General features: G+C 44.8%; 1 protein-coding gene across 1 annotated transcript in view; it reads right to left on the reverse strand.

Annotated features, from left to right (window-relative positions):
* Positions 1–27,748, reverse strand: part of ANO2 (anoctamin 2) — a 309,076-nt gene that overhangs the window by 69,444 nt on the left and 211,884 nt on the right. The window contains exon 15 of the mRNA XM_074326158.2: positions 2,071–2,145. Coding sequence (XP_074182259.2) covers positions 2,071–2,145 — 75 coding nt within the window. The remainder of the gene's footprint in view (positions 1–2,070; positions 2,146–27,748) is intronic.

The following is a 27,748-nucleotide window of genomic DNA, read 5'->3' on the forward strand; positions in this document are numbered from 1 at the left end:
CAAACTCCTTAACAGAAAAACACTCTTTTATAAACACCACCCTGACTCCTTGATCTCACGGTCCACACACTGTTCTAGGGCCTGCCCTGGTCCTCTCATGTGATGAACCTGGCTTTGAATTGACAATGGGGATTGCCCATGGCCACTTCTGAGAAACAGCATTTTGTTTCCCTTCTTCTCCCTGTTCTACTGAAAACCTAATTTTCTTTGCAATCCCGTAAGAAGGGAGGGGTTGGGTTTAGTTTCATTTCATTTTATTCTGAGAGTGTAGCCCTTGGAGTTCCAATTTAATTTGGTGAGGACTTCCTGTTACAATCTCCACTTTGAGCCAGCCGTTCCCTGATTTCTATCCTCCTTGGCCCATAAAACCACCAAAACCAAAGCCTTTGGCCTAGATGGGAAAATGTCCTCAAGGTAAAAGCAGTTCCCGTTTTCCCTTAGAGTTTAGCCTAGTATTCCTCATTATTCTGTCAGCTCCTCAAGGCTTTAAAAAGATGGAAAAACACATTTATCCATTTTTGTTGTTGTTATTTTCGGCAATGTGGGATGTTACAAATATCCTAATCTACCACTACCAGACACAGAAATCTATTTTGCTTATCTATTTTCTTATTTATATATGCATTCGCTTATCTATAAACCATTTGAGGGAGTATTTGTTTTATTTTCTGTTCTATCGCCAATGCCTAAAAATAGTGTCAAGCACATAGTTGGCACCCATTAAATACTTCTTGAATGAATGAGTGAACTCCAACAACAATACGCATATTGTGTGGGGCTTTGAAGCACTAAATTAAACTTTATATCATTCCAGCTTAACACACTGCAATTCACCACATGTGCTTGAGTAAGTTCTAGATGCCTTGCTCTGGTTAAGCAATGAGAAAAAAGCAAATGTAGACTTCTAAGTTCTGGCAAGGCACCCATCACCCCTGCACTTCATTTGTGAAACAAGTTGTTGAATTAGATGCTTCCTTCACTTTTTAAATTTCTGAGACGAGGACATGGTTCCCGTCCTCAGTGGTCATGATGGCAATAATAATGGCAAAAATCTCAGGACAGGATCAGAGTTACGTATGGCCAGTAGGTCCCAGAAAATTAGTATAATTTCAGTCCCATTTTTGTTAGAATAAACAATCTCTCCCCCACCCCACAACAAATGTGTAGTCCTGCTTTAAAATGCTGTAAGAACACAACTCTCCTTTGTAAAACAGAAGTTCCAGTCTTGAATCCTAGAAGGAGTCTACCCATAAAGAGAGGGCAGATGTCTCAGTGACCCGAGGGCAGTCCTCTGAGTTTCACCTTTTGGTATTTTCGCAAGATGGGGTGCTACAAATATCTTACGTTACTGTTGGCTCATCCATCCTAGCTTCCAAGAATGACCTGCTAGCACTTTATTGATCTGATTCAAATATGAATCAGAGGCACCTCCCTTGCCTTCCCTGACACAGCTGAGACCATCTGGGTCCTTCAAAAAGGCCCTCTCAAACTCTCAGGGAGAACACAGAGAAATAAACAAGCAACTACAGGGAAACTGAAGAATCAGCTTATAAAGCCCAGGCTGGCAGACTCGTATGACTTCCAGACTCTGTTCTATTCCAGAAACCGTCAGAGAGAGCTAGCCCACAGTCTGAACAAGCTGCCACAATTCGGTAGCCATCTTACCTGATTACTTCTTCCAAGGTCTTGGTCTTTCCCCATGTGAAAGGTATCATCTCACAACCCACCCCCTGGAAGTTTCAACTGTGGTCAAGGCTGGGAAGATAGAAATCTCCTTCTACCCTCATCTTTCTGAGAAAATAGAAACCCCTTCTAGAGCCACTGAAGCTCACTGACCTCTCCCAGGTCTGGTTTTCTGTTTGAGGGAATCACCTTCCCCTCTGCCTGTGACCGATACCAGCAATGGCCTCACTAGCAGATAAGATCCTGCCCCTCTACAAAGGGATTGTGGCTTCATCTTTACTAACCCCTCATTATCCCCAAAGCGTGTAGAATAACATACCCACATTATTCATTTAACAGGACCTATCATGCATAAGTCATAGGCAGCTGTTCCCTCAAGGAAATTACCATGAACAAGATGGAGGTGAAGTTCATCAGGTAACCTGGGAAACGATCTTTCCAGGTGAGCTTATCTTCATCATCCTGGGGAGAAACAGGAGAGTAGAGACAATTAAATGGCACAAATAAAAGACATTCATTTTCTCCGTTTTGCATAAATGTTCCTATCATTAATCATTCATCACTCTATATAGGTATTTTTCTAGTCTCTCTGATGCCTTACCTTCCATATCAACAACAGGCCTCCTAATTTTGTGATATCTAGAAAGCCTGGAAAAACTATGGTGAAAAGAGGACAAGATTTGAGTTCAGCTTCATACTGGGCTGAAGTTTTAGTGCAACCACTTGTGATCTTGAACACGTCTCTTAGCTTTTCTGACCCTCTATTTTTTCATTGAAAAATGGGCACAGTTGCAACACCCGTCCTGCCCACCGCACAGGATGGTTTTCTTTGTTTGTTTTGTTTTAATGAGAAGCATGTGAACATGGTAAAGCAATGGACAAATGATAGGAACAACTCAACCACAGGGCAGCATTCTAAAATAGATCGTTCTTTAAATAAAACATCAACCATTGACCTTCGATCTTAATAAGTATACAAATTACCCACAATTTTTTGTTCTTCAAAGAACCTGTATGTGTTGCCATTTGATTACTCCAAAATGACTGTATTTTCCCCGGTCACAAATGCAGACATTTCAAGGTACAGGTTAAGCTGATACCTTGCAGTCAGTCGGGCTGAGAATACTACTTTTTCCCTCCAACTAGGTCCAGTTCACCCCGGCCACCCTCCTGGGACAACCATGTCTCTGGCCAGAGTCCTCCCTCAGCATACTCTCGGACCCTCCTGTGGTCGGGTGATGGCAACAAGGTACGGAAAGTAAAAGTCTCTGCTGATTAACCGCCATGTAGTTTTAGTCCAGGCACTTGATTTCTCTGAGCTGCATTTCCACAAAATTAGAATTGATACAGTGGCAGGTCGCTGTGAAGACCATCACAGCCAAAGATGCCACAAAAATGGTAAAGAGCTCTAAGCTGGGGAAGTAGGAGCCCTGCTTTTCTACAACGTGTCGGAAGCAAACTCAGCCAGTGAGGGCTCCAGGGCTCCCTGCTCTATTATTCTTGCTCTTCACCACTTTCAGAATACACCTGATTTGGCTCTAGCAACAGTGCCATCTAGCCTTTGAAAGCTTGTACTGTAGGCTAAGGACCTTCTTGGCCTGGAAGACTTCTTTCTAGAAATTTTTGTATGTCCACTGTGGTGCAGACCTTGGTGCCAGGCACGGTGGGGAGACAGAAGGAAGTGGCTATGACCACTGTCCCTGGAGGGCTCACAGTCTGAGACAAAAGTGACACCACACGCCAAAAAGCTTTAGGAAGCTCTTGCCAGTGTGGGGGTGAAGGGTGTCTTGGGCATGAGCCTGTAGGGAATTAAGGAAAGGAATGATGTGTCTCTCTTATTGCATGTCTGGAGCTGAGCACATGCAATGAGCTGACTTAATAAATGGGGGTGGAAATGCGTGCTAAGGCTGAAGTCACTTAGTAATTAGAACTTTCATTTACAGGTGATATAAACAAGCGATACCCAGTTTTTCACAGGCTTCATGATTGAATCAGGTCTCTGGACGTCTAGCCCAGCAGACTTTCCATCACACAGTGAGAACGAGGTACAGGCTGGGACCACTCTGAATGAGTGAGAGCATATAAATCTATTCCTGTTAGGACTGGAACAATGCTCAATTCATATTCTTCTAAATTAGGGCCAACATCTAAAGGGAGTAGCACTTCTTTCTTTTTTCTTCAGTGTTAATTCTTAGTGTCACTCACACTAGGGACATTTTCCTTTAAGATTTTGATAAGGAAAACTGACGATGGGCTGGTAGATAACAACACTCAATAGGGATTCTGAAAACAGAAAAAAAGGGGTGCGTGATGGGCTCTTCCTGAGGCCTCCCTTATTACAATGAAGGTTTTGAAGATCCTTTGGCTCTTTTTCTGCTCTCTGGCCTAGAGGTGAGAGGTTCTGCCTTCAAACCCACCACACCAGATATGTTCTGAAATACCAGTGGTGAGTAGAAAAGACAGAGAACTCAGTTCATGGATTCTATATTACCAGTTCCTCCCTAAGGGGGCTTCCAGAGTGAGGAACAGAGCAGGGAGCGGTAGAAAAACCTGTGCTTGGTCCCTGAGATAAGGGGAAGGGGAGAGAAACATCAGTCGGTAAGGGTGAGACCAGGTTCAGAGTGGCCCTCAGGGCGGAGTTGGACAGTCCCGGAGGAAATGGGGGAAAGGGAAGTGTGAGCAGAGGAACAGAAAATATGGCCCAAGATGAAATGGGCTCAAATAAATAAGTACAGTTGTAAAGGATGACTAATAAACCTGTGAGAGGAGTCAGGCAACTCGATGGTTTTATTTAAGGTTTCCTGCCAAGCGGCCGTCCACTTTCTTCAGGCCAGGGGCCAAGAGGGATGACTTTGGACATGCCTCTCCCCTGCAGTGACATCTCTGTCCTGGAGAATGAGGTCTGGTTCAGTTCCACTCAACAAACACACTGTGAGCCCCTTGGAGGGCCAGGCTCTGTGTCGGGTCCAGAGGACACAGTGAGGAGAAGGCTCAGCCTTGCCCAGAGGAGCTGAGAGACCACCACAGAAACAGAGGAAAGGATTTCAGACCTTACCCTGGCAGGGAAGGTGGCATTACTAGCTTGCATAAAAATGCAACTGACTTGGATGTCCTCTCAAAGTGACTATCTCAAAGAAAAATACTCATTTTGATATAGATGTTCTAGTGTTTGTTGACAAATCACCCCCTCTCACATTCATATTAATGAGCCCTTTTTTCTGGAAGCCACAGCATCTGACATATACAGTTCTCACACACTGAGACACTATCCAAATGCAAGAAGCTGAGAGAAACACAAACATTACAGACTGCCTTTCAAGCTCCCAAAGTTACTAGTAAAGACGACAGTGAGTAAACTTGACTTATAAAAACTGGCTCTGATAACAGAAGCTAATTAAAACTCTCCACTCACTGGCACATTAAAAAATGTGAAGATTCAGCGCAAAATGCCATTAATTTAACTACACTATGCGTAATAATCACAAAACCAGCCTTTGAGATAATAGAAAGAGAAGTAGCTTTGGAACCAGAACATCCGAGTTTAACCCTTGGCTCTAATACTTACTAGTCAAGTGACCTTGGGAAATTCCCAGGACCTCAGTTCCCTCCTTGTAAAGTTATGATATTCCGTATTTGTAAAATATGTAAAATAATATCTATCATACCAAATTACCAAGTGTTTTTTATATTAATTAGCCAACCTCAGGAGAGGGCCATACCAGTACACAAAGGTAAGTAAGAACTCTCAGCCCCTCTCTCTCCTTTTAAAAATGGAGATGACATAACTTGTCCCCCCTACATCAGAGGTACGGTGTGGATCACATGAGCGAATGCCTGTGAGAGTGCTTTGTAAATTATAAGGCCTCATACAAAAGTAAGGCATAATCAGCTTCATGATTATATCAAAAGCAAGTGATTGGGAACCACTTAGAGAACGTCACCATGGCTAAGATAGGGGCCTAGCTGTCATCTGTGTTTATTTCTTTGTCTCTGCTGTCCTGTTTCTGTCCCTGGATGACGGCTCCCACTTCCAAGGCCCCAATAGCAAGTGGCCCCATGACAGTCACGCAAAGCCACAGAAGTGCCCTTTTGGCAAACTGAACAGTTGGAAACACAATCACTGAAAATGCAATAAGTGAGAATACTAGTTAAACAAATCCCTTGGAGAGCAATTTTGAAAAATGGCCAATCACCCAAGTTGTATATTTTCCTACTTGTTTTAAATCAAGGTATAATTTACATATAGTAAAATTCACCTTTATTAGTGTCAGTTCTATGAGTTTTGATAAACATATACTGTCTTTTAACCACAACCATAATCAAGATATAGGATAATTCCATCACCCCAACATCCGCCCCTGTCCCTTTGTGGTCTGTCTCCTCCCTCAATCCCCAGATCCTGGTAGCATCTGTTGTCTGTCCCTTTAGCTTTGCCTTTTCCAAAATGTCATATAAGTGGATTCATAGAGTATGGAGCCTTTTGAGTTTGACTTCTTCTACTTAGCACAGTGCATTTGAGATTCATCCATGTTGCATGTCTCAGGAGTTTGTTTCTTGTGATTGCTGAGTAGTATTTCATTGCATGGATGTGCCATAGTCAATTTACCCCTTCCCTAACTGAGGGATGTTTAGATTGCTTCCAGTTTTTGGCACTTCTGAATAAAGCTGTTTTTGTGTACTGGTTTTGGTGTGATCACAGGTTTTCATTTCACTTGGTAAATACCAAGTACATAGTAGAACCGCTGAGTCATGTATGATTGATTTTATAAGCGACTGCCAGACTGTTTTCCAAAATGGTTGTGCCATTTTGCATTTTCACTAGTAACAAATGAGAATCCCTTCCTCTACTTTCTTTCTTCTCTTTAACTTTATATTTTAGAATAGTTCTAGATTTATATTCTCTACATTATCTTTGAAGTTTTTCCATGTACACACACACACACACACACACACACACACACACACACGCTTCACACCCAGTTTGCCCTGTTACATGGTATGGGTACATTTTTCACAAAAAATGAAATAATATTGCAATATTGTACATTATTAACTAAAGTTCATACTTTATTTGGATTGTCTTAGTTTTTACCTATTGGCCTTTTTCTGTTCCAAGATCCTATCTAAAACATTATATTTAGTCATCATGTCTCCTTAAGCTCCTCTAGACTGTGATAGTTTCTCAGACTTTCCTTGTTTTTGATGACCTTGACAGTTTTGAGGGGTACTAGTCAAGCATATTGTAGAATGTTCCTCCATATGGGCTTGTCTGAAGTTTTAGGCTTTGGGGAGAAAGACGACAGAGGTAAAGTGCCATTTCCATCCCATCATAGCAAGGGTACAGGCTTATGGCCTATCACTGATGATATCGACCTTGATCACTCAGCGGACGTGGTATTCGTCAGGTTTCCCTACTACAAAGTTACTTTTTTGTCCCTTTCCAAACTTCATTCTTTAGAAAGAAGTCACCGTGTACAACCCGCATTTAAGGAGTGAGGAATTATACTCCACCTCTTTAAGGGGGCAGTGTCTACAGTCTCCCCTAAGTTTTTAATTCAGACTTTCATATTTCGGATTTACCTAAAGTGGGGCTGTAGCGACGAGGTGCTCAGTCATACCAGAGTTAAACCAATGCAGAGGACAACACGTGAAAAAGAAGAATGAAAGCGATAAATGCCTAGTGGTCAGTGAATATGATGCCTGGTGCACAACTGGATTTGGGATCATAAGAAGTAGGCTGTGGCAGTCAATGGGGACAGGAAGCTGAGCACTGCCATCGTCACCAGTAGCTCGTCATCAACATCTGCCTCACCACCTCCCGCTAAGAACAAGTGGGTCAAGAACAGATAGGGTCAGACTGCTTTCTGTTAGAATGTTCATACATTGAGCCTATTTTCCTGCAAATATATTAGGGGAAGTGTCAGAGAGAGGAAAACACAATGGATTTGGAAATACAAGACTAGGGCTTCATTCCCTGTCTACTTCTTTATTAGCTGAGCAAGCTTCAGCATACTATCTAACTTTTCTGTGCCCTTATATCCTCATCTCTAATGGGGTGACTAGCAAACCTGCCCTACTGAACACTCAATGAGTACACCACATATGTGACATTACTTGGAAAATTATAAGTTCTGTATAACTGTGAGTTCTTAACTACTTCTGTTTCTATACAAGAAGCATTAATTGAACATCAAATGTGTACCCAGCATTGTGCTTGTACGAGGCACTGGGGATATGCAGAAGAGATCACATTCTTTGCCCTTAATAAATGCCCTAACTACTAGGAGAAATTGAAAAATAGGGACATAAATTATGATGTGACACATGTGATGAGAACAGGGAGGAGGGAGTGACTACCTGCCTAAGGGAAAAAGGGAAGATTTCAAAGATGAGGGGACATTTTTCCATTACTAAAGGATGCTAAGAGTTTCCTAGGATGAAAAGATGGATGAAAGCCTGTGTCATGTTCAAAAGCACTGAGCTATAATAACGTATAGCACTATCAAGTGATTTAGAGTAACCAGAGCATGGAGTGCTTGCAGACAGCAGCAATGTTTTAGGCAGAGAAGAAGGTTAAATCACCTGACCTTCCTGTCTCATTTGGAGAGATGCCCCTACCCTTCTAATGACTGCCAGTCTCTACCTATCCTTTGGACGCTCCCCTCCCCCCCAAAGACTTCGTTCTTCCTTATCTTAAACTAGTGATTTCATACTTTACCATGCATCTTCAAAATCACCTACAGGACTTGTAAGAACAAATTTCTGGACCCCATTCTCAGTAGGTCTGGGGTGAGCCTGAGAATTCGCATTCCAAACAAGTTTCCAGGTAATGCTGGTGCTGGTGTTAGTGATGCTGCTGGCCAGGGGACCACATTTTGGTAACTACTCTCTTAAACCAGTTGTTTTCTGTTGGGTATTGCCATTTACCTATAAATACATTGAACAATAAGAGCTACTATTTTTAAATTGCTTATGACGTTACCGACAATCGGCTAAGTGCTTTAGCTATCTCCCATCTAATTCTTGCAATAACGCTTGAAGTTATTATTATTACCCCCATCTTATAGCTAGGGAAAGTCAGCTCCGGAAGGTTAAGAAACTTGGTCACAAGCTAATAAGTAGCAGCTCTGGAATCAATGCGTTTGAGTCCAGTCTTGCACTTAACATTTTCCCATAAGATGCTGCCTCTCCAGGGCTCTCATATGAAAAATAAGTGGACCAAAGAGTAACCACAGCATAGAACAGCATGGTGCTGTTCTATGCCAATGTTCAAAGCCAATGACATAGGCCCAGGGAGGGAAGTTTCAAGACGTGGACACAGGTTTTCTTCACACGAGTTAATAGCAACAAAGCATCCATTTGAATTTGCCATTAAAGTTATCTGCAACCTGTGAGAAAGTTTCAAAGGAATGGTGCGAGCAAAACCAAGACTGCAGATGATGAGAAAATAGATGGTAGGTGAGAGGAAAGAGCTTCTACAGTTTGCTTTCTTTTTTTTTTTTTTAAATTTTATTTTATTAAATTTATTGGGGTGACAATTGTTAGTAAAATTACATAGATTTCAGGTGTACAATTCTGTATTACATCATCTATAAATCCCATTGTGTGTTCATCACCCAGAGTTAGTTCTCCTTCCATCACCATATATTCGATCCCCCTTACCCTCATCTCCCACCTCCCACCCCCCACCCTCCTTACCCTCTGGCAACCACCAAACCATTGTCTGTGTCTATGAGTTTCTGTTTCTCATTTGTTTGTCTTGTTCTTTTGTTGCTTTTGGTTTATATACCACATATCAGTGAAATCACATGGTTCTCTGCTTTTTCTGTCTGACTTATTTCGCTCAGCATTACACTCTCAAGATCCATCCATGTTGTCACAAATGTTCCTATGTCATCTTTTCTTACCGCCAAATAGTATTCCATTGTGTATATATACCACAACTTCTTCATCCATTCATCTATCGAAGGACATTTTGGTTGTTTCCATGTCTTGGCCACCATAAACAAAGCTGCAATGAACATTGGAGCACACGTGTCTTTATCTCTAAATGTTTTCAGATTTTTTGGGAAGATACCCAGGAGAGGGATTGCTGGGTCATATGGCAATTCTATTCGTAATTTTTTGAGGAACCTCCACACCGCCTTCCATAACGGCTGCACCAGTCTGCATTCCCACCAACAGTGTATGAGGGTTCCTTTTTCTACACAGTTTGCTTTCTTAAGATGCAGTTTCTTGAAGCCATTTAATATGAGTACTCCCCATGCAATCCCTCTTTCTGGATAAAATCATAGCTTTACTAACCACCCAACTGCTAAGGACTCCTAAATCTTTATCACCAGCTCAGATCTCTCAGCTGAGCTCCAAACTCATTGGTCCAGCTGCTTAGTGGACATCTCCATTGCAATGTCCCAAGCTCAAAATGTCCCAGAAGAAGGAATCATCTTGCTCCTTAAACTGTTTTCTTCTTTTTTTATAATACCTAACTCAGTGAACTGAACCACAACCCTTGGAGCAGGCAAAGCCTTAAACAGAGATTCACTTGGGTTACTTCCTCCCACACACGTACCCCAATCAGCCTCAAGCCCTGTAGAGTCTCTCTCCTTACACATTCTCCCAGTTTGCCACTCCTGCACTTTCTACTGCAAAGCCAATGACATAGGTCAGGTCCTGCACATCTCCAGCCTCATTACCTCCTGCTGTAACTGTCGATTTTCTTGACTTTCCTCCTCATGGACTGTCAGCTCCAGGAGAGCAGACACCATGTTTTATTCATCTCCTTGTATCTGGTGTCTAAGCACAGTGTCAGGTACACAGTATAAGCTCAATAAATGTTTATGTAATCATGTGTCTCCTACCAGGTTCACGTACCTCAACCCTGAAAACAATCTTGGTGACACTTAAGCAGCCTCACCTGGATCTCTCTGTGCCAGGAGGCAAGCAGGACATGGCCTAGACTCTGTTAGAACACATGAGGCCAGTGGTAGGTGGGAATCAGATTGGCAGTTCCTCACCCCTTTCTCCAGGACACTTTGACTTGATTTCCCGAGACAATGGGTCCAACCATTAGAGCAGATGAAGGCCTCCTATCAACCTGGAGGTGACTGAACCCAACAACCCCTCCTCCGGTTAGGGGCAACAGCATGGAGAACCAGGGATGAGGAGGGTTGACAGTGCCTGGATGGGGTTTCTCAGGGAAATCATAATGACTTGGGTAAACCAGGGGGGTAAAATTCCATGACAGAGGGGAGCTGGTCCCAGACAGGGACCCCACGGAAGAGCAGGACTGGGAGACTGACTTAAAACGGGGGTCAGGGAAAAGACTAAAGAAAATTCGTAATCCAGGTTCAATTGTGCTTGAGTAAGGGTCATATAGTAGTTGTTTGTTCCAGTGTCATTGTCAAGAATACACACTCTCAACATTGACGAAGCACCACTCCCAAGGCCCCTGTGCTCGATGCCTCTATCTGTCATGATTTGACACAGCAGATTGGAGGAGACATAAATAAATAGAAGACTTGGATGACAGTGGGTTGAGAAGGGGCAAAACACTATGAACAGAGAGACAGTGAGAAGAAATACAAGATTCTTTTCCATTGGAAGGTCCTTGGGACATTGTCAGAGGTGAAAATCCAGGAAAACCCAGGGACTCAAGGCTCTGGGAGAAGGTGAGGGGTGACAGTCTGGCCTTCTGTGGCTACAGGTCTCAGGGTTCATGAGCTTAATGCGTTTTCATAAGCTGTCCCATTATGTGCACCAATTACCCTGGGTGTGGCAGACATTTTGACACAGTTTCGGATGGAGATTATAATTGAGGCAGCCAGTGTCATAAATTCAGCCACTCATAGAGTGGCCTGTGTTAGAGGGCAGAGATGAAATTCAGGTCACTTCCACTAAATAAATTAAAGCCACAAAATGATAGGAGTTATGCTATGTTGTGAATTTCTGGAGCTACCCCCCCCCCCCATATATGTTGAATAAAACAAAGAAGAAAAACACAGTCGGTCTCAGGGCTGGGGCCAGCAATTTGAAATGGGGCCAAAAAGTTGCATTCGAGAAAAAAAAACATTCTTTGCTCATTAATCTTCTTTCTTTCCTTCTCCTCATCATCTTTTTCATCTTCCTTGCTAGTGCTAAGCGTCTCACCAGCCTGGCTGGGAGAGCCAGTGGTGCCCCAGGAACCTTGCAGTGTAGTCCAGTCTCGAGGCAGCTGCCTGGGGTGGATTCCCAGCTGGTGTATTTATTGACTGTGTAATTTCAAGCATCTTACCAACTTCTGTACACCTCAATTTTCTCGTCCATAAAAATGAGATTAAAAATAGTGCCAACTCTACAAGATTGCTGCTGTGAAGATAAAATAAGGTAGCACGTGGGAACATGTATGGAACTGTGCCCGGTGTATAGTTAGAAGTGAATACTTGGTACCTGATGTCATTATCCTCATCATTATTGTTTCATCCACCGGAGACCCTAGCCCTAACTGGGGCACTTTGGGTAAAGTTCCCTTGTCAAAGTGACAAGGAAACCCCAAGTTCAATTTGGGCAATGCTTCCTACAGCACAGACGCAGGGGCCATTCTTCCTGCTCCAAAGCCACACAATCACCCAATGCAACCTTGTTCTGCCATTCTGGTCCCACTCTCCCCTCAGACACAGCTGCTCAATGTTCTCTCACCTTCAGGACCTCTCACAAACAATACTTACATTAGGAACAGAGATCCTACCAGCTTCACCATTTTCTCTCTCTCTGTCTCTCTCTGTCTCTCTCTGTCTCTCTGTCTCTGTCTCTCTCTCTTTCTCTCTCTCTCTCTCTCTCGTCAATTCCCTGTCTTAAAACAGCTCCTCCTCCAGGAAGCCTTCATGGCTTAACCAGAAACACTGGACTGCACATCCCTCCCTTCCCCGAGCTTGCGACCCCCACAGCTCCTATCGCCCTCATGTCAGCCCTCAAAAGGGTCTTGGTCCCCAAGCCCAAGGACACACAGCCTCTCAGGCTGAGCCTCCAGGTCCTAACCCTCAGCCCCATGGACTTGCCCATGACTGACTCCCAGAACCATCTAGAGATAGAGAAAGACTCTTAGGGACAGACGTCAGTCGAGGAGGAGAATGTGGCAAAGGGGCACGAGGCAGTCACATGCCACAGCACCTAAGTCTGTAGGCATGCCTGAAGCCAGGGCACAATGCAGTGTAATTTGTGGCTGGAATGGAAAACATTCTTTAATCCTCCCACTGCTCGGTTTTCCTTGCAGACACAGAAAAACAGACTCTGGCTCGCTTCCTCCCATCCTGAGGTCCAGCCTGCTCACTCGGCTCCCTCTGGCTCCCCAGACATCTCACTGCTTCGCTTCCTTGATTTCCCAGCTGGCTGCCTCGGCCTTGCTGTGTTCCAGTACCAGGCTGAGCTTCTGTCCTTCCCTTACTCCAACTCCAACTGTTGTGTTGTGTGCCCTGCCTGGATTCAGGTCGCAGGCAGCCCCTCCCCACTCACCCTCTTAAGGGGAGACTCTTCTACATTGTGGTAATGCTGCAATGAGTCTTAGATGGGCTGCTCCTAACAAGGTCTGAGAAGCTGGTGCAGGCACGTCATTCTCTCTCCAGGCCTCCTTGCCTGTGAAAGGAGGAGGCTGGGCTGAAGCCATCAGCACCCTCCACTAGTACCATATACGAGTCCTAAATATCCAACCTTATCTAGAACATCACATAAGACCTTAAGCCAAATGGCCATGGACTTAGAATACATCCTAAGCCCTGTGCCATGGTCTCCAGGACTTAACATGATTGGTGCTCTGGCTTCTTTCAAACTTCATTTCCAACCATTGGATCCCTCGCTTACTCCATTTTGGCAACACTGGCTTCTTTCCTGTTCACTGAACACACCAAGCTGGTTTCCGCCTCAAGACCTTTGTAAGATTCCTCTCCTCTCTCTTTACCCAGCTAAGCCCTCTGCTCCCCCTTCTGTTCTCAGCTGTAGTGTCACCTCCAATGTGGTCTTTCCCAGTGTCCCAGTCCATCATTAGTTTCTGTCGCAACACTTAGCACTATCTGAAGTTATCTGTTTATTTACTGGTGTTTATCTCCTCTCTGTCTCCTTTAGGAAAACGTAAGTTCCATGATGGCAGGCAGCCACTGGATCTCCAGTGCTGCCATCAGCCTGGCCCGAGGAATTCATCTGCATGTGTGACTCGGGAAACAACAGCCTCGCTCATTTGGTAGATCAATGCTCAGGAGATTGGGAGTGAGTATTTGGTCTCTGGTGGGTCAAATCTAGCTCCACTCAGGAAGACCCTACAAAACAATTTTGTGCCACCATCTCAGGTTACACACCAGTGCAAAACCTAAGGGGGAAATGACAAAGGTTCAAGGTAACTTTTCAGCACCTTAAGAAAAATAGTCAAGTGCATGTCCCATCGGCATGTGCTAATAAGGGCAGCTTTTCGCATGGAAAATAATACAGGGAAGACTTTTAGCTTGAGTGATACCCAGCTCTGATTTGGTTCGTCACCAAGACTTTGTGACAGAGGTCCTGCAATCACACTTAGCTCCTGCTAGTGTGTCTTCTGCCTTTAGATCACACATCATTTCTTAGACTAACCTACAAGCCTCCAGCTTCAACTGGGGCCTTTTCCTTCGGTTCTAGCCCATAGATGGAGAACCGATCTGTAGATTTGTAGAACTGATTTGTTTACAAACCTGAAGTTCTTCATAAAACACCCTCTTGCTTTCTTCAGGCCAATACTCATAGTTCTAATTTTTTTCCTACTAAACAAATATGGAAGAAAACTAGTGACTCTGCATTCCTGCCTGGATATATTCCCTATATCCGATGATGACACTCTAAGGGGTGTGTACCTACACCTTATTGTGCTGGGGGTGGGGGTGCTGGGAAGTAGGTCTTCAGCCCTGGAGACAGAAAAGAAGAGCCGGTGGTTCAGCCCCCAGTAGATGCTCAGGCCACAGAGAAGACAGATTGCCACCGTGCAAGGGTGAGGTTGGAATGGGACACCCGGGGCAATGGCATGACTCCCACATTAGCTAGTCACTGGAATCACGTAGATGGCTCTTCAGAATATGCTGCTTTCTGGCCCTGCTCCAGATCTTTTAAATTAGAATCTTGGGGATGAAAGAATCGGTTTAAAAATGCTTCCCAGGCCTGACTGGGGAAATACCGTTCTTCAAGACTCAGTCCTCCCTTGCTGTTTTGGCTCCAGGGCTTATATTCCTGTGGTTGTCCCTCCGTGAACAGGTTCTCGGAGAGACGCTCAGAGGCAGAAACAAGCTTGGAGATGATGTTCTCATGCACAGGGTCCACAAGCTGCACTGCTGGCCCAGCCCATGACCAACAGTCTCCCCTCCGTGCCCCTTCCCCTCATATTCCCCGCCCACAAGCTGCTTGCGGGACTAGAGCAGGCACTGACCAGCGGAGTCTGGGGATACATTTCACGTCCCCTGCACTGTCTTGGAGCAGCTCGTGGAGTACGAAGGGCAAGAGCTGAAAGTGAGTCATTGGCCTGTCACCGATCGTGCTTGAGAGGCCAGCAGCCAAAGCACAGTTTGATTTTCAAACGATTTGTTTAACGTGTCAGACAGTGTCTGATTATCTTACTTAATTTATGCAGTTATCTTGAGTTTTCTGAATTTATTGGGCTTTAAAATTCCCCCACTGTGCACAGAGCCCCGCAGCAGGCACTGTATTAGGAGACGGTCACTGCCCTCCATCAAAAACAGAGGCAACAGGTTTTGGAGCGTGAAAAAAAATGACCTTTGGAAACATGTTGGTAACACTTATTTAAACATGGTGCCCCTTGAAAGATTTCCTGTGCACATGAATAAATAATGAATCTTGCCAACATCCATGTGTTCTGGTCAGAAGAGCAAGGTCACTGTTCATTGTTTTGTTAACAACATCAATCACTTCTGGCCTCCACCCAAGGACAGAGCTGGCACTGTTATACCACAGTTAGAAAATATACATCCAACACAGTGTTTGTTTTTAACTAGGAAAAACAATTTTCAGCAATTTGCAACAACAGTAAACTGGCAAAAAGACACTGCAATTAACTCTCATCATGGTATTTGGGCACACTGGCTCCCTGAGCATGCAATGTTTGTTGGTGGGTTTGGTTTCAGATTTTGTTCACTAATAGAGAATAGTGGTTAGTTGCTCTTCCTGGTCATTAAAAACAAAGGCCAGAATGAATGGGAAGGGACCCCAACAAGGAAAGCTGGGTAAGACATCTAGAAGTGCTTCTTAGATCTTGAAATCTGGGGTCACCAGTCAAGAGAGGCATCGCCCTTCAGGCTGCAGGAGAACATACAGTAACTCATGTGGACTAGAGGTGAGATGAGATCCTACCCAGCCATGCATGCCTTTTCTTTGGGGTCAGTACTCTCTGTGACCAGGAGCTGGCTCTGTCCTTTTACACTGAGGACATCCTGGACAGAGTCGTAGGATAGTGGCAAACGTCAGTGTCCTCGGCAGGTAGGCTCAGCTTCACCTGGCCATGGTCCTCAACTCACCAGGCCCCAGCACAGAGCCGCCAGTGGAGCCAAAGAGAGGAAGAAAAATCCATATGGAGGAGGAAGGGAGAGGATAGTTGCTCTGTGGTTGAAAGGGCAGGTAGTCTCTGCCCAGCTTTCTCCTTTGTCACTGTCGCCCCATAGGGCCTGGGACGAGGCTGTGCACACAGAGGGCTACTGAGTGGACTAAGCGTGTGCAGGTCCCAGCATGCGAGCATGGACTGAATCGATAGCACAAATCCAGCTCAGACCCACAGCAATGGCTGTGTGTGGCTACCCACCATGCAATGTGGCGAGGAAGGGAAGGACCTGGAGAGTGTAAACTCATACCCTGCGATGCTGATGGCGGAGCCCATTGCACTGCTGTAGCTCCCAGAACACATCTCATCCCACTCTCCATACACAAACCTTGTCATCAGCCCTTCTAGTTTCTCTGTCAGTGCTGAGTTCAGAGGATTTATTTTTGACACTCAAGAGGGGTTAAGATACACTAATAAACTGGTGCCCCTGGTGAGGTAGCCCTACCTGCCCAGACAATTGAGAAAAGGCACTGACAATGATTTTATAGGCATCTACTGTGTTCAAGGGACAATGCTGTGGCCTTTGTGCTCCGGACCTTCTGTATCGTGCGAGAGACAGAGGTAACAGTTACAGTGCAGTGAAGTAGTTGCTGTGGAAGCATGGGGGAGGGGCTCCGAACTTTCACGTCTTTGGAAGAGATTCAGGAAAAGTCATGCGTGAGTGCTTGCATACACATATGCACGTGGTTGGGTGTTTATGTGTGCACATTTACACAAACACACATATACACACAAACTCATGCTTGGTGGTGTAGGTGTGTCCCAGAACAAATGAAGTATTGGTCCAAGACTGATTGTTCTATCCATCTACCCATCCATCCACCCACCCACCCATTCATCCACCCACCCACTTACCCATCCATCTATCCATCCATCCATCCATCCATCCATCCATCCATCCATCCATCCATCCGTCATTTACTGTGTGCTTACTATGTTACTGGCACTTTTCAGGATTCTTTACAAAACTGATCTTATTTATTCCTCACAAGAACTTTATGAGATAAGAATTATTAGTCTCATATTTTACATGAGGAAATTAAGACTCGAGAAAGTTAGTTACTTGACCAGAGTTACACTAGTGCACCAGTAAGTGGCTGAGCTGGGATTTTAATCCAGGCTGAATAATTCCAACCTTATTATTTTTTAATTTTTTTCTGCATTCCCTACACTGTGTTCTTTAGAAAACTGGATTTTCCAGGTACTCACAGATGTTCTACACACACAGTCTCTCTCTCTTTTAGGAAATTTAATATGCTGGTACATATTAGAGGCTCCGAGGAGATCTGTAGTATCTCTGTTTAATCCAACCCTCATAGATTCAATTGATCATGGAAGCTCTATGGTAGCAAACTATCCAGTCCCATGGCAGTCTGAGAAAAGCTGCTTTACTCCCTTACCTGATCTAGGATCACAATCCAGAGCTTCTGTCCCCCAGCAAGGCATTTTTTCCTCCAGCCAGCAACAATGATTTGACCTTAAGCCAATCAATAATCCTTCCCCTTATATCCCAATGATGTTCTCCTTCCACAGGCCCTTCACCTCTGTTTTTTCCCTGAGCTACAGCATGTTTCCATGAAACACAGAGGGTGAACAGGTCATTAGACCTCACAGAAGTGAGGGGTTTGGTCTGCAAGTTGGTGTTGAGCATCCACTGGAACCCTCTCACCCTGTCTCCTGGCTCTGACTCTTAAACCCACGGCCACGGTTATTCTAGCCCTGTACCACCCACCTTTCAGAACAATGGCCTTGCTTTCTACACTTGGTCTGTGAATCCCCAGCTTTGGCATTAAGAAGAATATCTATCTGTACTTATTTCTCTCTTTTCTCTTTCCATCCTTCTCATAGTTCTCTTCCTGAAAAAAAAGAGACAGACTAATAGGAACAACCCAGACATGAGTTGACCTGTGCCCAGAAGGGATTTTACTCAGCGTCCCAGAAAGAGACTGGCCCTGCCTCTCCCCACCTGGAGCCAGGAGCCAAGAGCCAAGGGAGACACGGTGGTGTGTCTGCCTGGGGGAACCCGCTCCACAATGCAGCCTGCTCTACATCCCTGTCCTCCCCGCCCCATGCCCAGGGAGTCAACACACATCGTCTCCTTGCACTCCAGGCCCTGACTCATTGCATTGTTGGGAAGTGACTGCCAGGGAATCTGCAGCCTCAGCTGCTCCAACCAGGCTCCTTGCTCTGTACCACAGGGTACAGCCACCTCCCTATGTCGCTGGCTAGGGGATTTATTTTTTCCAATGAGCTTAAGTCATCCCAAATGCTTAACCCCCAGGAGTGCCTTGAGTTGGCTCCCAGAACATGCACGGGGCATCCCTTTATTTAGTGAACAAAATGCATAACTGAACAGTAGAATGTGCCCTCTCCTTAGTCTCACCACCATTTATCCATCTCCAGGCCCTAGGCAAAGGGTAACCAGGGCTCTCGGGGATCCCACACAAGCCAGGTCAAAATTTATGGGTAATGCATTACATTTGATCGTTTCTGTTACAGAAATAGAATAGTGAAGATTGAGGCTGAGAAGGGGAAGGGAAATCTACCTCCCTGAAAAGGACAGACAACCTGGAAGAAAGCTACCAAGACAACAAATGCCTGATAGAAAGAAAGAGACTTTCCTCCCTTCCTCTCTTCCAGTCCCTTCTTTCCCTCCTCATTCACCATGTAGCCAATAAATACTGATGAGAGTGAAGTAACAAAGACGAAAGGAAGGAAAGAAAACCTCAGATTTTCCTGTCTGGGGCATCCTTGCTGTCCTCTTCTCTCACTCCTCTTGAGTCTAAAAAGGAAAGCATCAGGCAATTGCACCCCAGGGCTCTCCTAGAGTGAAGTGCTCACCGTCTCTACTGGTTTGTGGAAAGAACTCTGGAACTCTTGAAATTAGGTTCTAGCCCCAGCTTTGCAATTAATTTGCTATGTGACCTGTCATGAGCCAGAAAGAAAAAATTTGTTTAAATTCCTCACTACCAAAGTTTACCTTGAAAAAGTAAAATGATTTTCAGAACTATGCTCATTACTACATCCATCTCTTTTCTTTCCTCAAAGTTTCCAGCTCCCCACAAAGCTGGCCACAGATATGTTTTCAAATGGAGACTCTCTGGTGAATTGTATAGTAAAGAATTAACCTTAACCAAAGAGAGGTCTGGCTACTGGGAGATGGTTTTGTTTGCCTGGGGTATTTGGCCACCAGACAATCTAACAATGTGATTTATGATGGGGTCTTTGAGCCACATGGTGGCAGTTTTAATCCCAGATGGACTGGAGACTAAAGGTCAGCCATGCGGGATTAAGCCCCAATAGAAACACTAGACACCAAAGCTCAGGGAGTTTCCCTGGTTGGCAGTACTTTGTGAGTATTGTCACACATTGATGCTGAGAAAGTGACACTGTCCTGACTCCATGGGGAGAGGACACTGAAGTTCTGTGTTTGGTACTTTCTTAGACTTCACCCTATGTACCTCTTCCTTTGGCTGATTTCAACCTGTATCCTTTCTCTGTAATAAACTGTACAGTGAGTACCACAGCTCTCAGTGAGTTCTCTGAGTCTTTCTAGTAAGTTACCAAATCTAAGAGTGGTCTTGGGGATCCTGGACTTGCAATTGGTATCAGAAGAGAGGGTGGTCATGTGAAGACCCATCCTCCTAACTTCACAGTTAGCTAACTCTTTATAGCTAGCCTTAACTTTCATGGTGGATAATGTTGATTAATAGATTAGTAAATGGTACTTCCATTGGTGGAGCCATTCCTCATCCAGTAGTCTGTTAAACTAACCTAATGAGGACTCTCAGTTCATGAAAAGATTATACAGATGTACTTAAATCTAGTGGTCAGCTTTCAGAGTTGTGTAAATGCAAGCACAGATTGCCACGGTGCCAGGGTGACAATTTTTGGAAGTATTGATAATCCTTAATGGAGACAGCAGCTAGGAAATAGACCACCTTCCTCCAAGCACACTCAGAACTTGGTTCATGCTGTCAACATACACTCGTCGCTTTCTGCTCTGTTTGTGTTTTGGTATATATGAGACTATGAATTCCCTGAGAGCAGCAATCATATCTTATACATCTTCTGTTTTCTGGAGATCAAGGCAAAAAGTAATGCACTAAGTGTTTGATGAATGGAACTGGATTTGCTGATCCTTTGAAGATTGTAAGCCGTTGAATCCATGGATATGTGGTTATTACAGTCCCATAAACAAGTTCTCTTTAAACTGTGAGGCCACATAAAATTTTATAAGTCTCCTGCTCCTCCCTAAGAAGATATTCAAAAGAGAAAAACCAACACAGAGGCAGCAGAGCACAGCACCAATAGCGCACATGTGGGATATGGGAGGCCCAGGTTCTAGTGATACCCTCGTATTCCTTGGTGGCTACATGACCACAGACAGGTCACTTGACCTAAGACGAGGTCTTCTCATCTGTAAAAGAGCAAGAAATACTCTGCCCTTTGGCTCCTACAGACAAGCGTGGAAGCAATAATTGTAAAGCTCACACTATTACAAGTTCAGGTTCCACAGATATTTCCTAAGCATCTACTACCTGTGAGATAGTCTACAAGGCACTTCCTGCCATTGTTTCATTCCACTAAGTCCTCATATTCTGGTGCTGGGGATAATAATGGGGAGTGAGTTCTGAGTGGGAGTACAGATGACACAAGATTGGCATGAGTGGATAATTACTGAATTTGGGCGAGGGGACATGAAGTTTCACTCTACTATTTTCTCTACTTTTGTGCATGTTTGGAATGTTCTACTAAACATGTATTTTAAACAATCATTCTGGCTTAATGTGTGGTGGGTCTTACTAGTCCCACTTTACCCATGGGGAACCAAGGCACGGAGCTAAGGAACCATGTGGGTTCCACAGGATGCTAGAAGTAGAGTTGTGTCTAGGAACTGGGTTCCTATGTCCATGCAGTTTCCCACACCCCCAGTTGCCCATGTCTGGGGAAGTAACTGTCCTGCGTGGCTGGTACCTGCTCACTCAGAAACTCACTGGCCCTCACAAAGGTGCTCTTTGAAGGTATAGGTTTGCTTGCAGGGGAGGTGGATCACTGGAAAAAAGTGAAAAGAAAAGGGAAAATAGCTTTCCACCTTCCTTTCCTGTGCCATGGACCCCTTCCATACTCCATTTGAGAAATTCAAGGAATATGGAGACTCCTCAAAGTCACAATCACCATCTGCAAACATCTGCTGTCCCCAAGGGCACTGGGTAGGCCTTGCTGGAGGCTCCAAGAATATATCACACACAGTCCTGCCCTGCAGTAACTTCCTCAGATCTGCCCACATGATATTTCAAAGGGTATCAGCAAACCGTACAAAGAGGAAAACATCACAACAGTGTTCACCCTCAAAAGAATTTGCTCTAAATGAAGAGAAAGAAGTCTGCTTATCTCTTCTGCAAAGGAAGGGAGTGTGTGTGTGTGTGTGTGTGTGTGTGTGTGTGTGTGTGTGTGTGTGTAGAGGAGGCACACGGAGCTGAGCAAAGACAAACACACGTCTCAAAGCCGCCCGAGGCACAAGCCCATCTGCAGCTCCGGGGCTGGCTGCAGTTTGCTTTTGTTTGGATGTTCAACCCTGGGATGTACACAGTTTCCCCCAAATAACCCCTTGAAGGGAAAAATAACAGAGTGCAAGTGACACCAACAATACTCAAAGGCATGGAGACATAGTGAACCATTTTCTTTACTATGATCCTATTTTGCCAAAGCCCTTGTCCTAGAAATCTCTCCCATTCCATTAAAAGAAAGTCACCAAATGGGTTGCATTTTCTTATCCCATGTTTTAATTTTTTCTCAAGTTCTTGCAGCAACACACTGGCTGGCCAAACCAATATACCAGGGAGGTTGGAAAGCATTGCCTGGTCACCTCTCCAACCTCAGAAACTCCCACAGGTACCTGTCATGTGACATGCTGCCTCCACAGACATCACTGTGTGTGGCAGTCCCCGAAAGTCTCATCCTGGCTGGAGGCTGGAAGGGCGAGCCCCTACAGGTTTCCTCCACAATTCTACCTTACGTTCTATCATGCTCTCTAGGTCAATTAACTCTTCAAGCCATGTCTGGATTCCACAGCATCTCCGGGTTTTTCATGTAACCAAGGAGCAATGAACAGAGCAAAAGCCAAACCCATGCTCACCACCACCCCCACACCCTCCAATCCAAGGATCTGTAAAAATATATCAACTTGAAGTCACCAGAAAAAAAAGTCAAACCCGAGCTCTGTAATTGTGGTCCATTTACAAGGCATGATCTGTCATCAGTGCATCCTCCGCGAGGCTGTTCATGCCTCAGGTGGGGACTGTGAATGACAACAGAAGCTTTGTCACTCTTCTGTCCAAGCCTTTCTGAACACTCTTGATTTGAAAAGCTGAGTCCTTGGGTTGGAGAATCAAGTTCTTTGAATAAGTGCTGCCTTAGGCTCATCTCCTTTCAGGTTAAGTGTGGGGCTAGTGTGGAGGGGCCCCGAGTGGCAGCTACCTAGTAGTATAAAGGAGTCAGCTGTGTGTGTGTGTGTGTGTGTGTGTGTGTGTGTGTGTGTGTGTGAACTTGTAGGGATAAAGAAGTAAAGCAGCAGAGACCCAATGCATCGGAAATTTCTGTACTGAAAAATAACATCCACCTTGGGCAAGAGTCTGGAAATCAACAAATTAAAAGGCAGTGTGGGAGCAATCATGATCAGACAGGGCCGACATTAGTTTCCTAAGACAGGTAATGCTGAGGTACTTCCAATTTTTTGGAAATTCTACACAATATTATATTATATCATATACTTCAGGAACGCTTTTATTTTAATAATTGTTAAATAGGTAATGTATTCCCATGGTTCAAAACCCCGGCATATGCACGGTGAGGGGTCTTCCATCATGTCCCCACCTGCCCAGTTGTCACTCCTACCTCTCCATTCCTCAGAGAAAACCACTACTAGTAATTTATTGACTAAGCTTATAGGATGCTTTATGAATATAGAAGTACAAATGTGTGTGTGCATTTATTCACATTTTCTCTCCTTTTTTACACAAAAGAAGGTATGTTACACAGCCTTTTCTGTTCTGTCAGAAAGGTTTTGAGGAGGGCTGTGCTATCTTTGTGGACAGGTATCTTTGTTGGGGCAGGGAGAGAAATGCGAACTGGATCACACTATGTGGTAGTGGGTACATGGCACAAGACTGGAAATGGAATTGAGTTCTGCTGACTTTCCGTCCTGGGTCCTTCCCATTGCATTGGCCTGTCCCCTGCATCAGCTATTTGCCTATGCAAGGGAGTACTTCTAAAGTACTGGCAGGCATATCGGAATCAATTCGTCCTCTTAAGTAGTTTAAAATCTCCCCTGGCAATCTTGCACCGACCACTCATTTGCTTAGTAAACCTTTTTCTCATAGATCATGCAAAGATAAACTTTGAGCCCTTTGCTCTTTAAATGACTAAATGACCTAACTATGTGAAAGCCCCAGCCCAGACCTGGCCATAGTCGCCACTTCATAAAATAAATATTAGTTGAGTCTGAATGATCAAGAAATTCTGATTTAATGGAACGTGGATTAAAGAGATGAATCATAGAGGAACAGAATTGGCCCTTTCAGAGCCAGCCCAGCGATGGTTTACTTTGGTAGCACAAGTGTTTCATAAGCCAGTGGTCACTTCCTACTCTCCCACCAGAGAAGCAGAAATAACACTTTCCTTTGGATTCAATACTCATTTGGGGGATGACACAGATTACAACTGTTACCTGGAAGGTCAGGTGGATCAAGTGGGAGTGAAGTGACAGAGCAAGGTTTGGGGACAGAATGAGAGATCCTCTCCCAGGGCCACCTGCACTGGCCACTCTGGTGCTGCAGGAACAACCATCCCGGCCCTTCACTCCGGAGGCGCCCTCCCCAACCAGAGCAACTCTGGTCTGTGATCACATGGGTTTCAGGAAGTCACATTTCTTTAGTGCTAGCTTCAGTCACATGCAAAAGACGGTGACCCCCCTGGGGAAAAACAAATTACAGCAATTCCAAAAGGGAATGGGAAATCCCTGGCAACTAGCTGTTGTTTTAGATGTAGCTTACTACCACTCACCATTGCAGACAGTCGTAGCTAATGGGCAAAGAAAGGAAAGGAGAGGAGAGCCAACACAGTCATTACCTCCACATAATCACGCACCACCCCCCACCCCCCAACACAACCCTGGGCCATCTCTCCCCGCTGGCCAGAACGGAAGGTACTTCACAGCTTCAGCAAGCAGCACTGTCTCGAATACAGAAGATGGCTGCAGGCTGCTCCCTCCAGGGTCACAGCCTTCTGTTGGCTGTGGTGGCCACCTCTCCCTAGAAGAAGGGCTCCCTGGGAAAAGTGCAGCGCTCTGCTGAGACACGGCGCCTCCTCTGTTGCCAGCTGCCAGCCACCTCTACCACACCTGAAGCAGGCCACCTGGAGTGCAGTGGATACCCGTGCTGGGTTTGAACCCTGGCTCTCCCATTTGATCCTGGGGCATTATTTCAGTTCTCTAAGCCTCACTTTCCTTATCTGTAAACCTCTGCCTCCTGGGGGAATTGTAAGGAATAAATGAAATTGTCCTTATGAAATGTTTAGCAAAGTATCTGGTAGGTCGTTGGTACTAGATAAATATTACTTATTTTATCATCACTATATGGCTCTTAGAAAACTATAACCTCTGTTCATAAATTTGTAATTCACTCCCTGCCACTACCAACCCCTCTGTCTACTGCATCAGGCTGGAATTCTGCTCACTGGCTTTTAAATTCTTTCCCCCCAGGCTTTCTCCCACATTGTATTCCCACCCTTATTTCCTCCTGTTCCACATGAGCCATCTTCTGCTCCCAGATACCTGGGGAATGTGTGACTACCAGCTCTTGTTCTTTAATAGCAATAATCACATCATCACAACAACAGTAATAATAGCAACAGTCTACAGGCGACATTCACAAGTGCTGGACACTGTGAAGGACCTTATATACGCCTTCTCACTCCATCTTCATCAACCTATCTACTTGCTCTTGACAACCCTGTGAGACAGGTCAGTACTCCAGCTTTAAAGCTGAGGGATGGAAGGTTGAGTTGCCCAAGGTCACTCTGCAACCTTTCTAGAATGTAAGATCCATGAGAACAGGGGGTTTGCCTGTTGTATCGATTCTTGTATTCCCCAAACCTAGAATAGTCCCTGGCTCTCAATAAATATTAGTTGACTAAGTAGATGAGAGAGTGGATGGATGGATGGATGGATGGATGGATGGATGGATGGATGGATGGATGGATGGGTGGGTGGATGGATGGATGAAATTCAGAAACTAGAATCTGAGCCTAGGTCAATATGACTCCACAGCCAGACGTGACACTCTTCCTGCTACTATGTATACATAAATCCTATTTATCTTTGCAAGACCAGCTCCTTCAAAATTTTCTGCCACCTGCAGCTCATTGTCACCCATCTTTTTTATGTGTTTCCATCACATGCAAAGTCTCCACCATACACATAGCACTTACTAAACTCTCTCAGGTCAGAAACTACTTCTTAGTCACTAAACTTCTTAGTCTCAGCGTTGGCTTAAATTAGGCACTTAAGAAACACTGCCTGGTTGCCTGGCTTCATTCAGGGGGAGGGATGACAGTCATCCCCTCCTCTAAGCCCCCATATCACCAAACTCTAGCCTTTCTTATGAGAAAGAGGTAGCGAACTGAACCTTACTCTTGATGTTTTTTTTAAGGAGGAGCCACACTTGCCCTTGGCCACCTGACCAAACGTCTCACCATCTGTCAAGTCAGTTCTTAGACCTGCTCTAATGCCGGGCTGTAGCAATAACTCTGTCTTGGGAGTCGGGAGACGTGGTCCCAAGCCCCAACTGTGCTGTTACTTGTGGTAAGAGTATCTCCATTCTGGGACCCAGTTTTCCTGTCTGTAAAATAAAGGGTTCCATGATCTCTACATTCTCTGCTGCCTTGGCCATCTGTACAATCCATGTGCTCGCCCCATGCTCAGGATCATGGAGAGTAGGACATATCTACTTCCAATTGAACAGCCCTTCTAAGGCTGGGAGGTCGCCCTCTGTGCTATCTCTCCTTGTTCTATAGCTCGCACTGTGATTTCTCCCCAGACTCTCGCTGACAGAGGGCACCTGGACCACATCATTTCTTCCACGTCTATGCCCTATTCTTCTGCCCTTCCTCATTAGGACCTCGCTCTTCACCAGGGACCAGACATGTTTCTCATCAGTGATCAGCATGGGGGCAAGAGGAGCCCAGAGGAAAGTGGGACTCTGAGCAAGACTTACCAATGACCTCTCCTGAAGGAGAAGGAGCTTTATGAGCACCTGGAAACCATAGTAAGAAATACACGGTGCAAAGGCGTCAGCCATAGAAAGAGCTCACGAATGTGTAAAGAGAAAAGAAAAAAACGCTCAGTCAGGGCTTGACCAAGTGGGAAGCATGCTGGGGAAGTGTCTTGTATAGATGGGACGAACAACAAAAGGCTGCCACGCTGTGTGGTTTTAGAAGCCCCCTGCCAACAGGAAGCAAGGGGGAGTATGGCTCCCTGTTCACAATAATTATTGCGTGAAAAAAAATTAAGGTCTAAAATGTATGGTACATTCCATTTCATTTACACAACAGACACACAGAGGCACACAAAGAATAGAAGAAAATATACCAAAATGTTAACCATGATCACGTTAGGAATGATTGTTCTTTGCTTTAAAAATAATTATCTGTAGTTTTGAATTTTTCTGCCGTGAACAAGGATTGTTTTATAAAGAGAAAAGAATATAGTAAGTTATTTTTAAATGCTTCTTGTCCTAAGATTGTGAAAGTAAAAATGCTAAAAATAAAAGTTTAATCCTTTTAAAAATGTACTTCAAAGTGACAGCAAGTTGAAAAGAAGAAAACACACGAGCACAGGCAGTAGAGAAGAGACAGGGTCTCTCAGGAAGAGGAGGAGGCTTCAGGAGATGTCTGGGGAAGTGGAGTGATGCTAGAAAGGCCCCTGGCACCCCCTAGAAAAGAGAATAAGACACGGAAAACAAATCCCTGTGCATCTGGAAGTCAGACCTACGGGAGACAACCAGGAAACGCAAACCAACATGCCCTCAAGGTCAAGCCACGCACTGCTTCAGAATATAAGCAAAGAAAACGTTATTCTACCCCGTAAAGTCTGGAGATTCAAGAAGACATTATCCTTTTATAATTTACTTACCCTTTTATTATTTACTACTTAGGATTCTGTTAGTCCTCATGTGGACCTGGTGTCATCCTCTGAGGAAGAAGAAAGCTCAGAGCGTCCATTATCCTTGTCTGCCCCTCTTCTTCTCCCCCTTCAGCAATAGCCAACTTTGCAGAAAGGGGAACAATAGACATTCCAGTTCTGTGGAGGCCCAGGGTTAAGTTCCCCCAGGTGGGTCACTGGGGAACTTCTCCACACTGTTCCCACCTCTGAAATGCAGAGGTCATAAGCTCTCTTCATCCCACCCAGCT

The sequence above is a fragment of the Rhinolophus sinicus genome, chromosome 1 (genome assembly GCF_057876585.1).
Source record: "Rhinolophus sinicus isolate RSI-liver-muscle chromosome 1, RSI-T2T, whole genome shotgun sequence".
Lineage (NCBI taxonomy): Eukaryota > Metazoa > Chordata > Mammalia > Chiroptera > Rhinolophidae > Rhinolophus > Rhinolophus sinicus.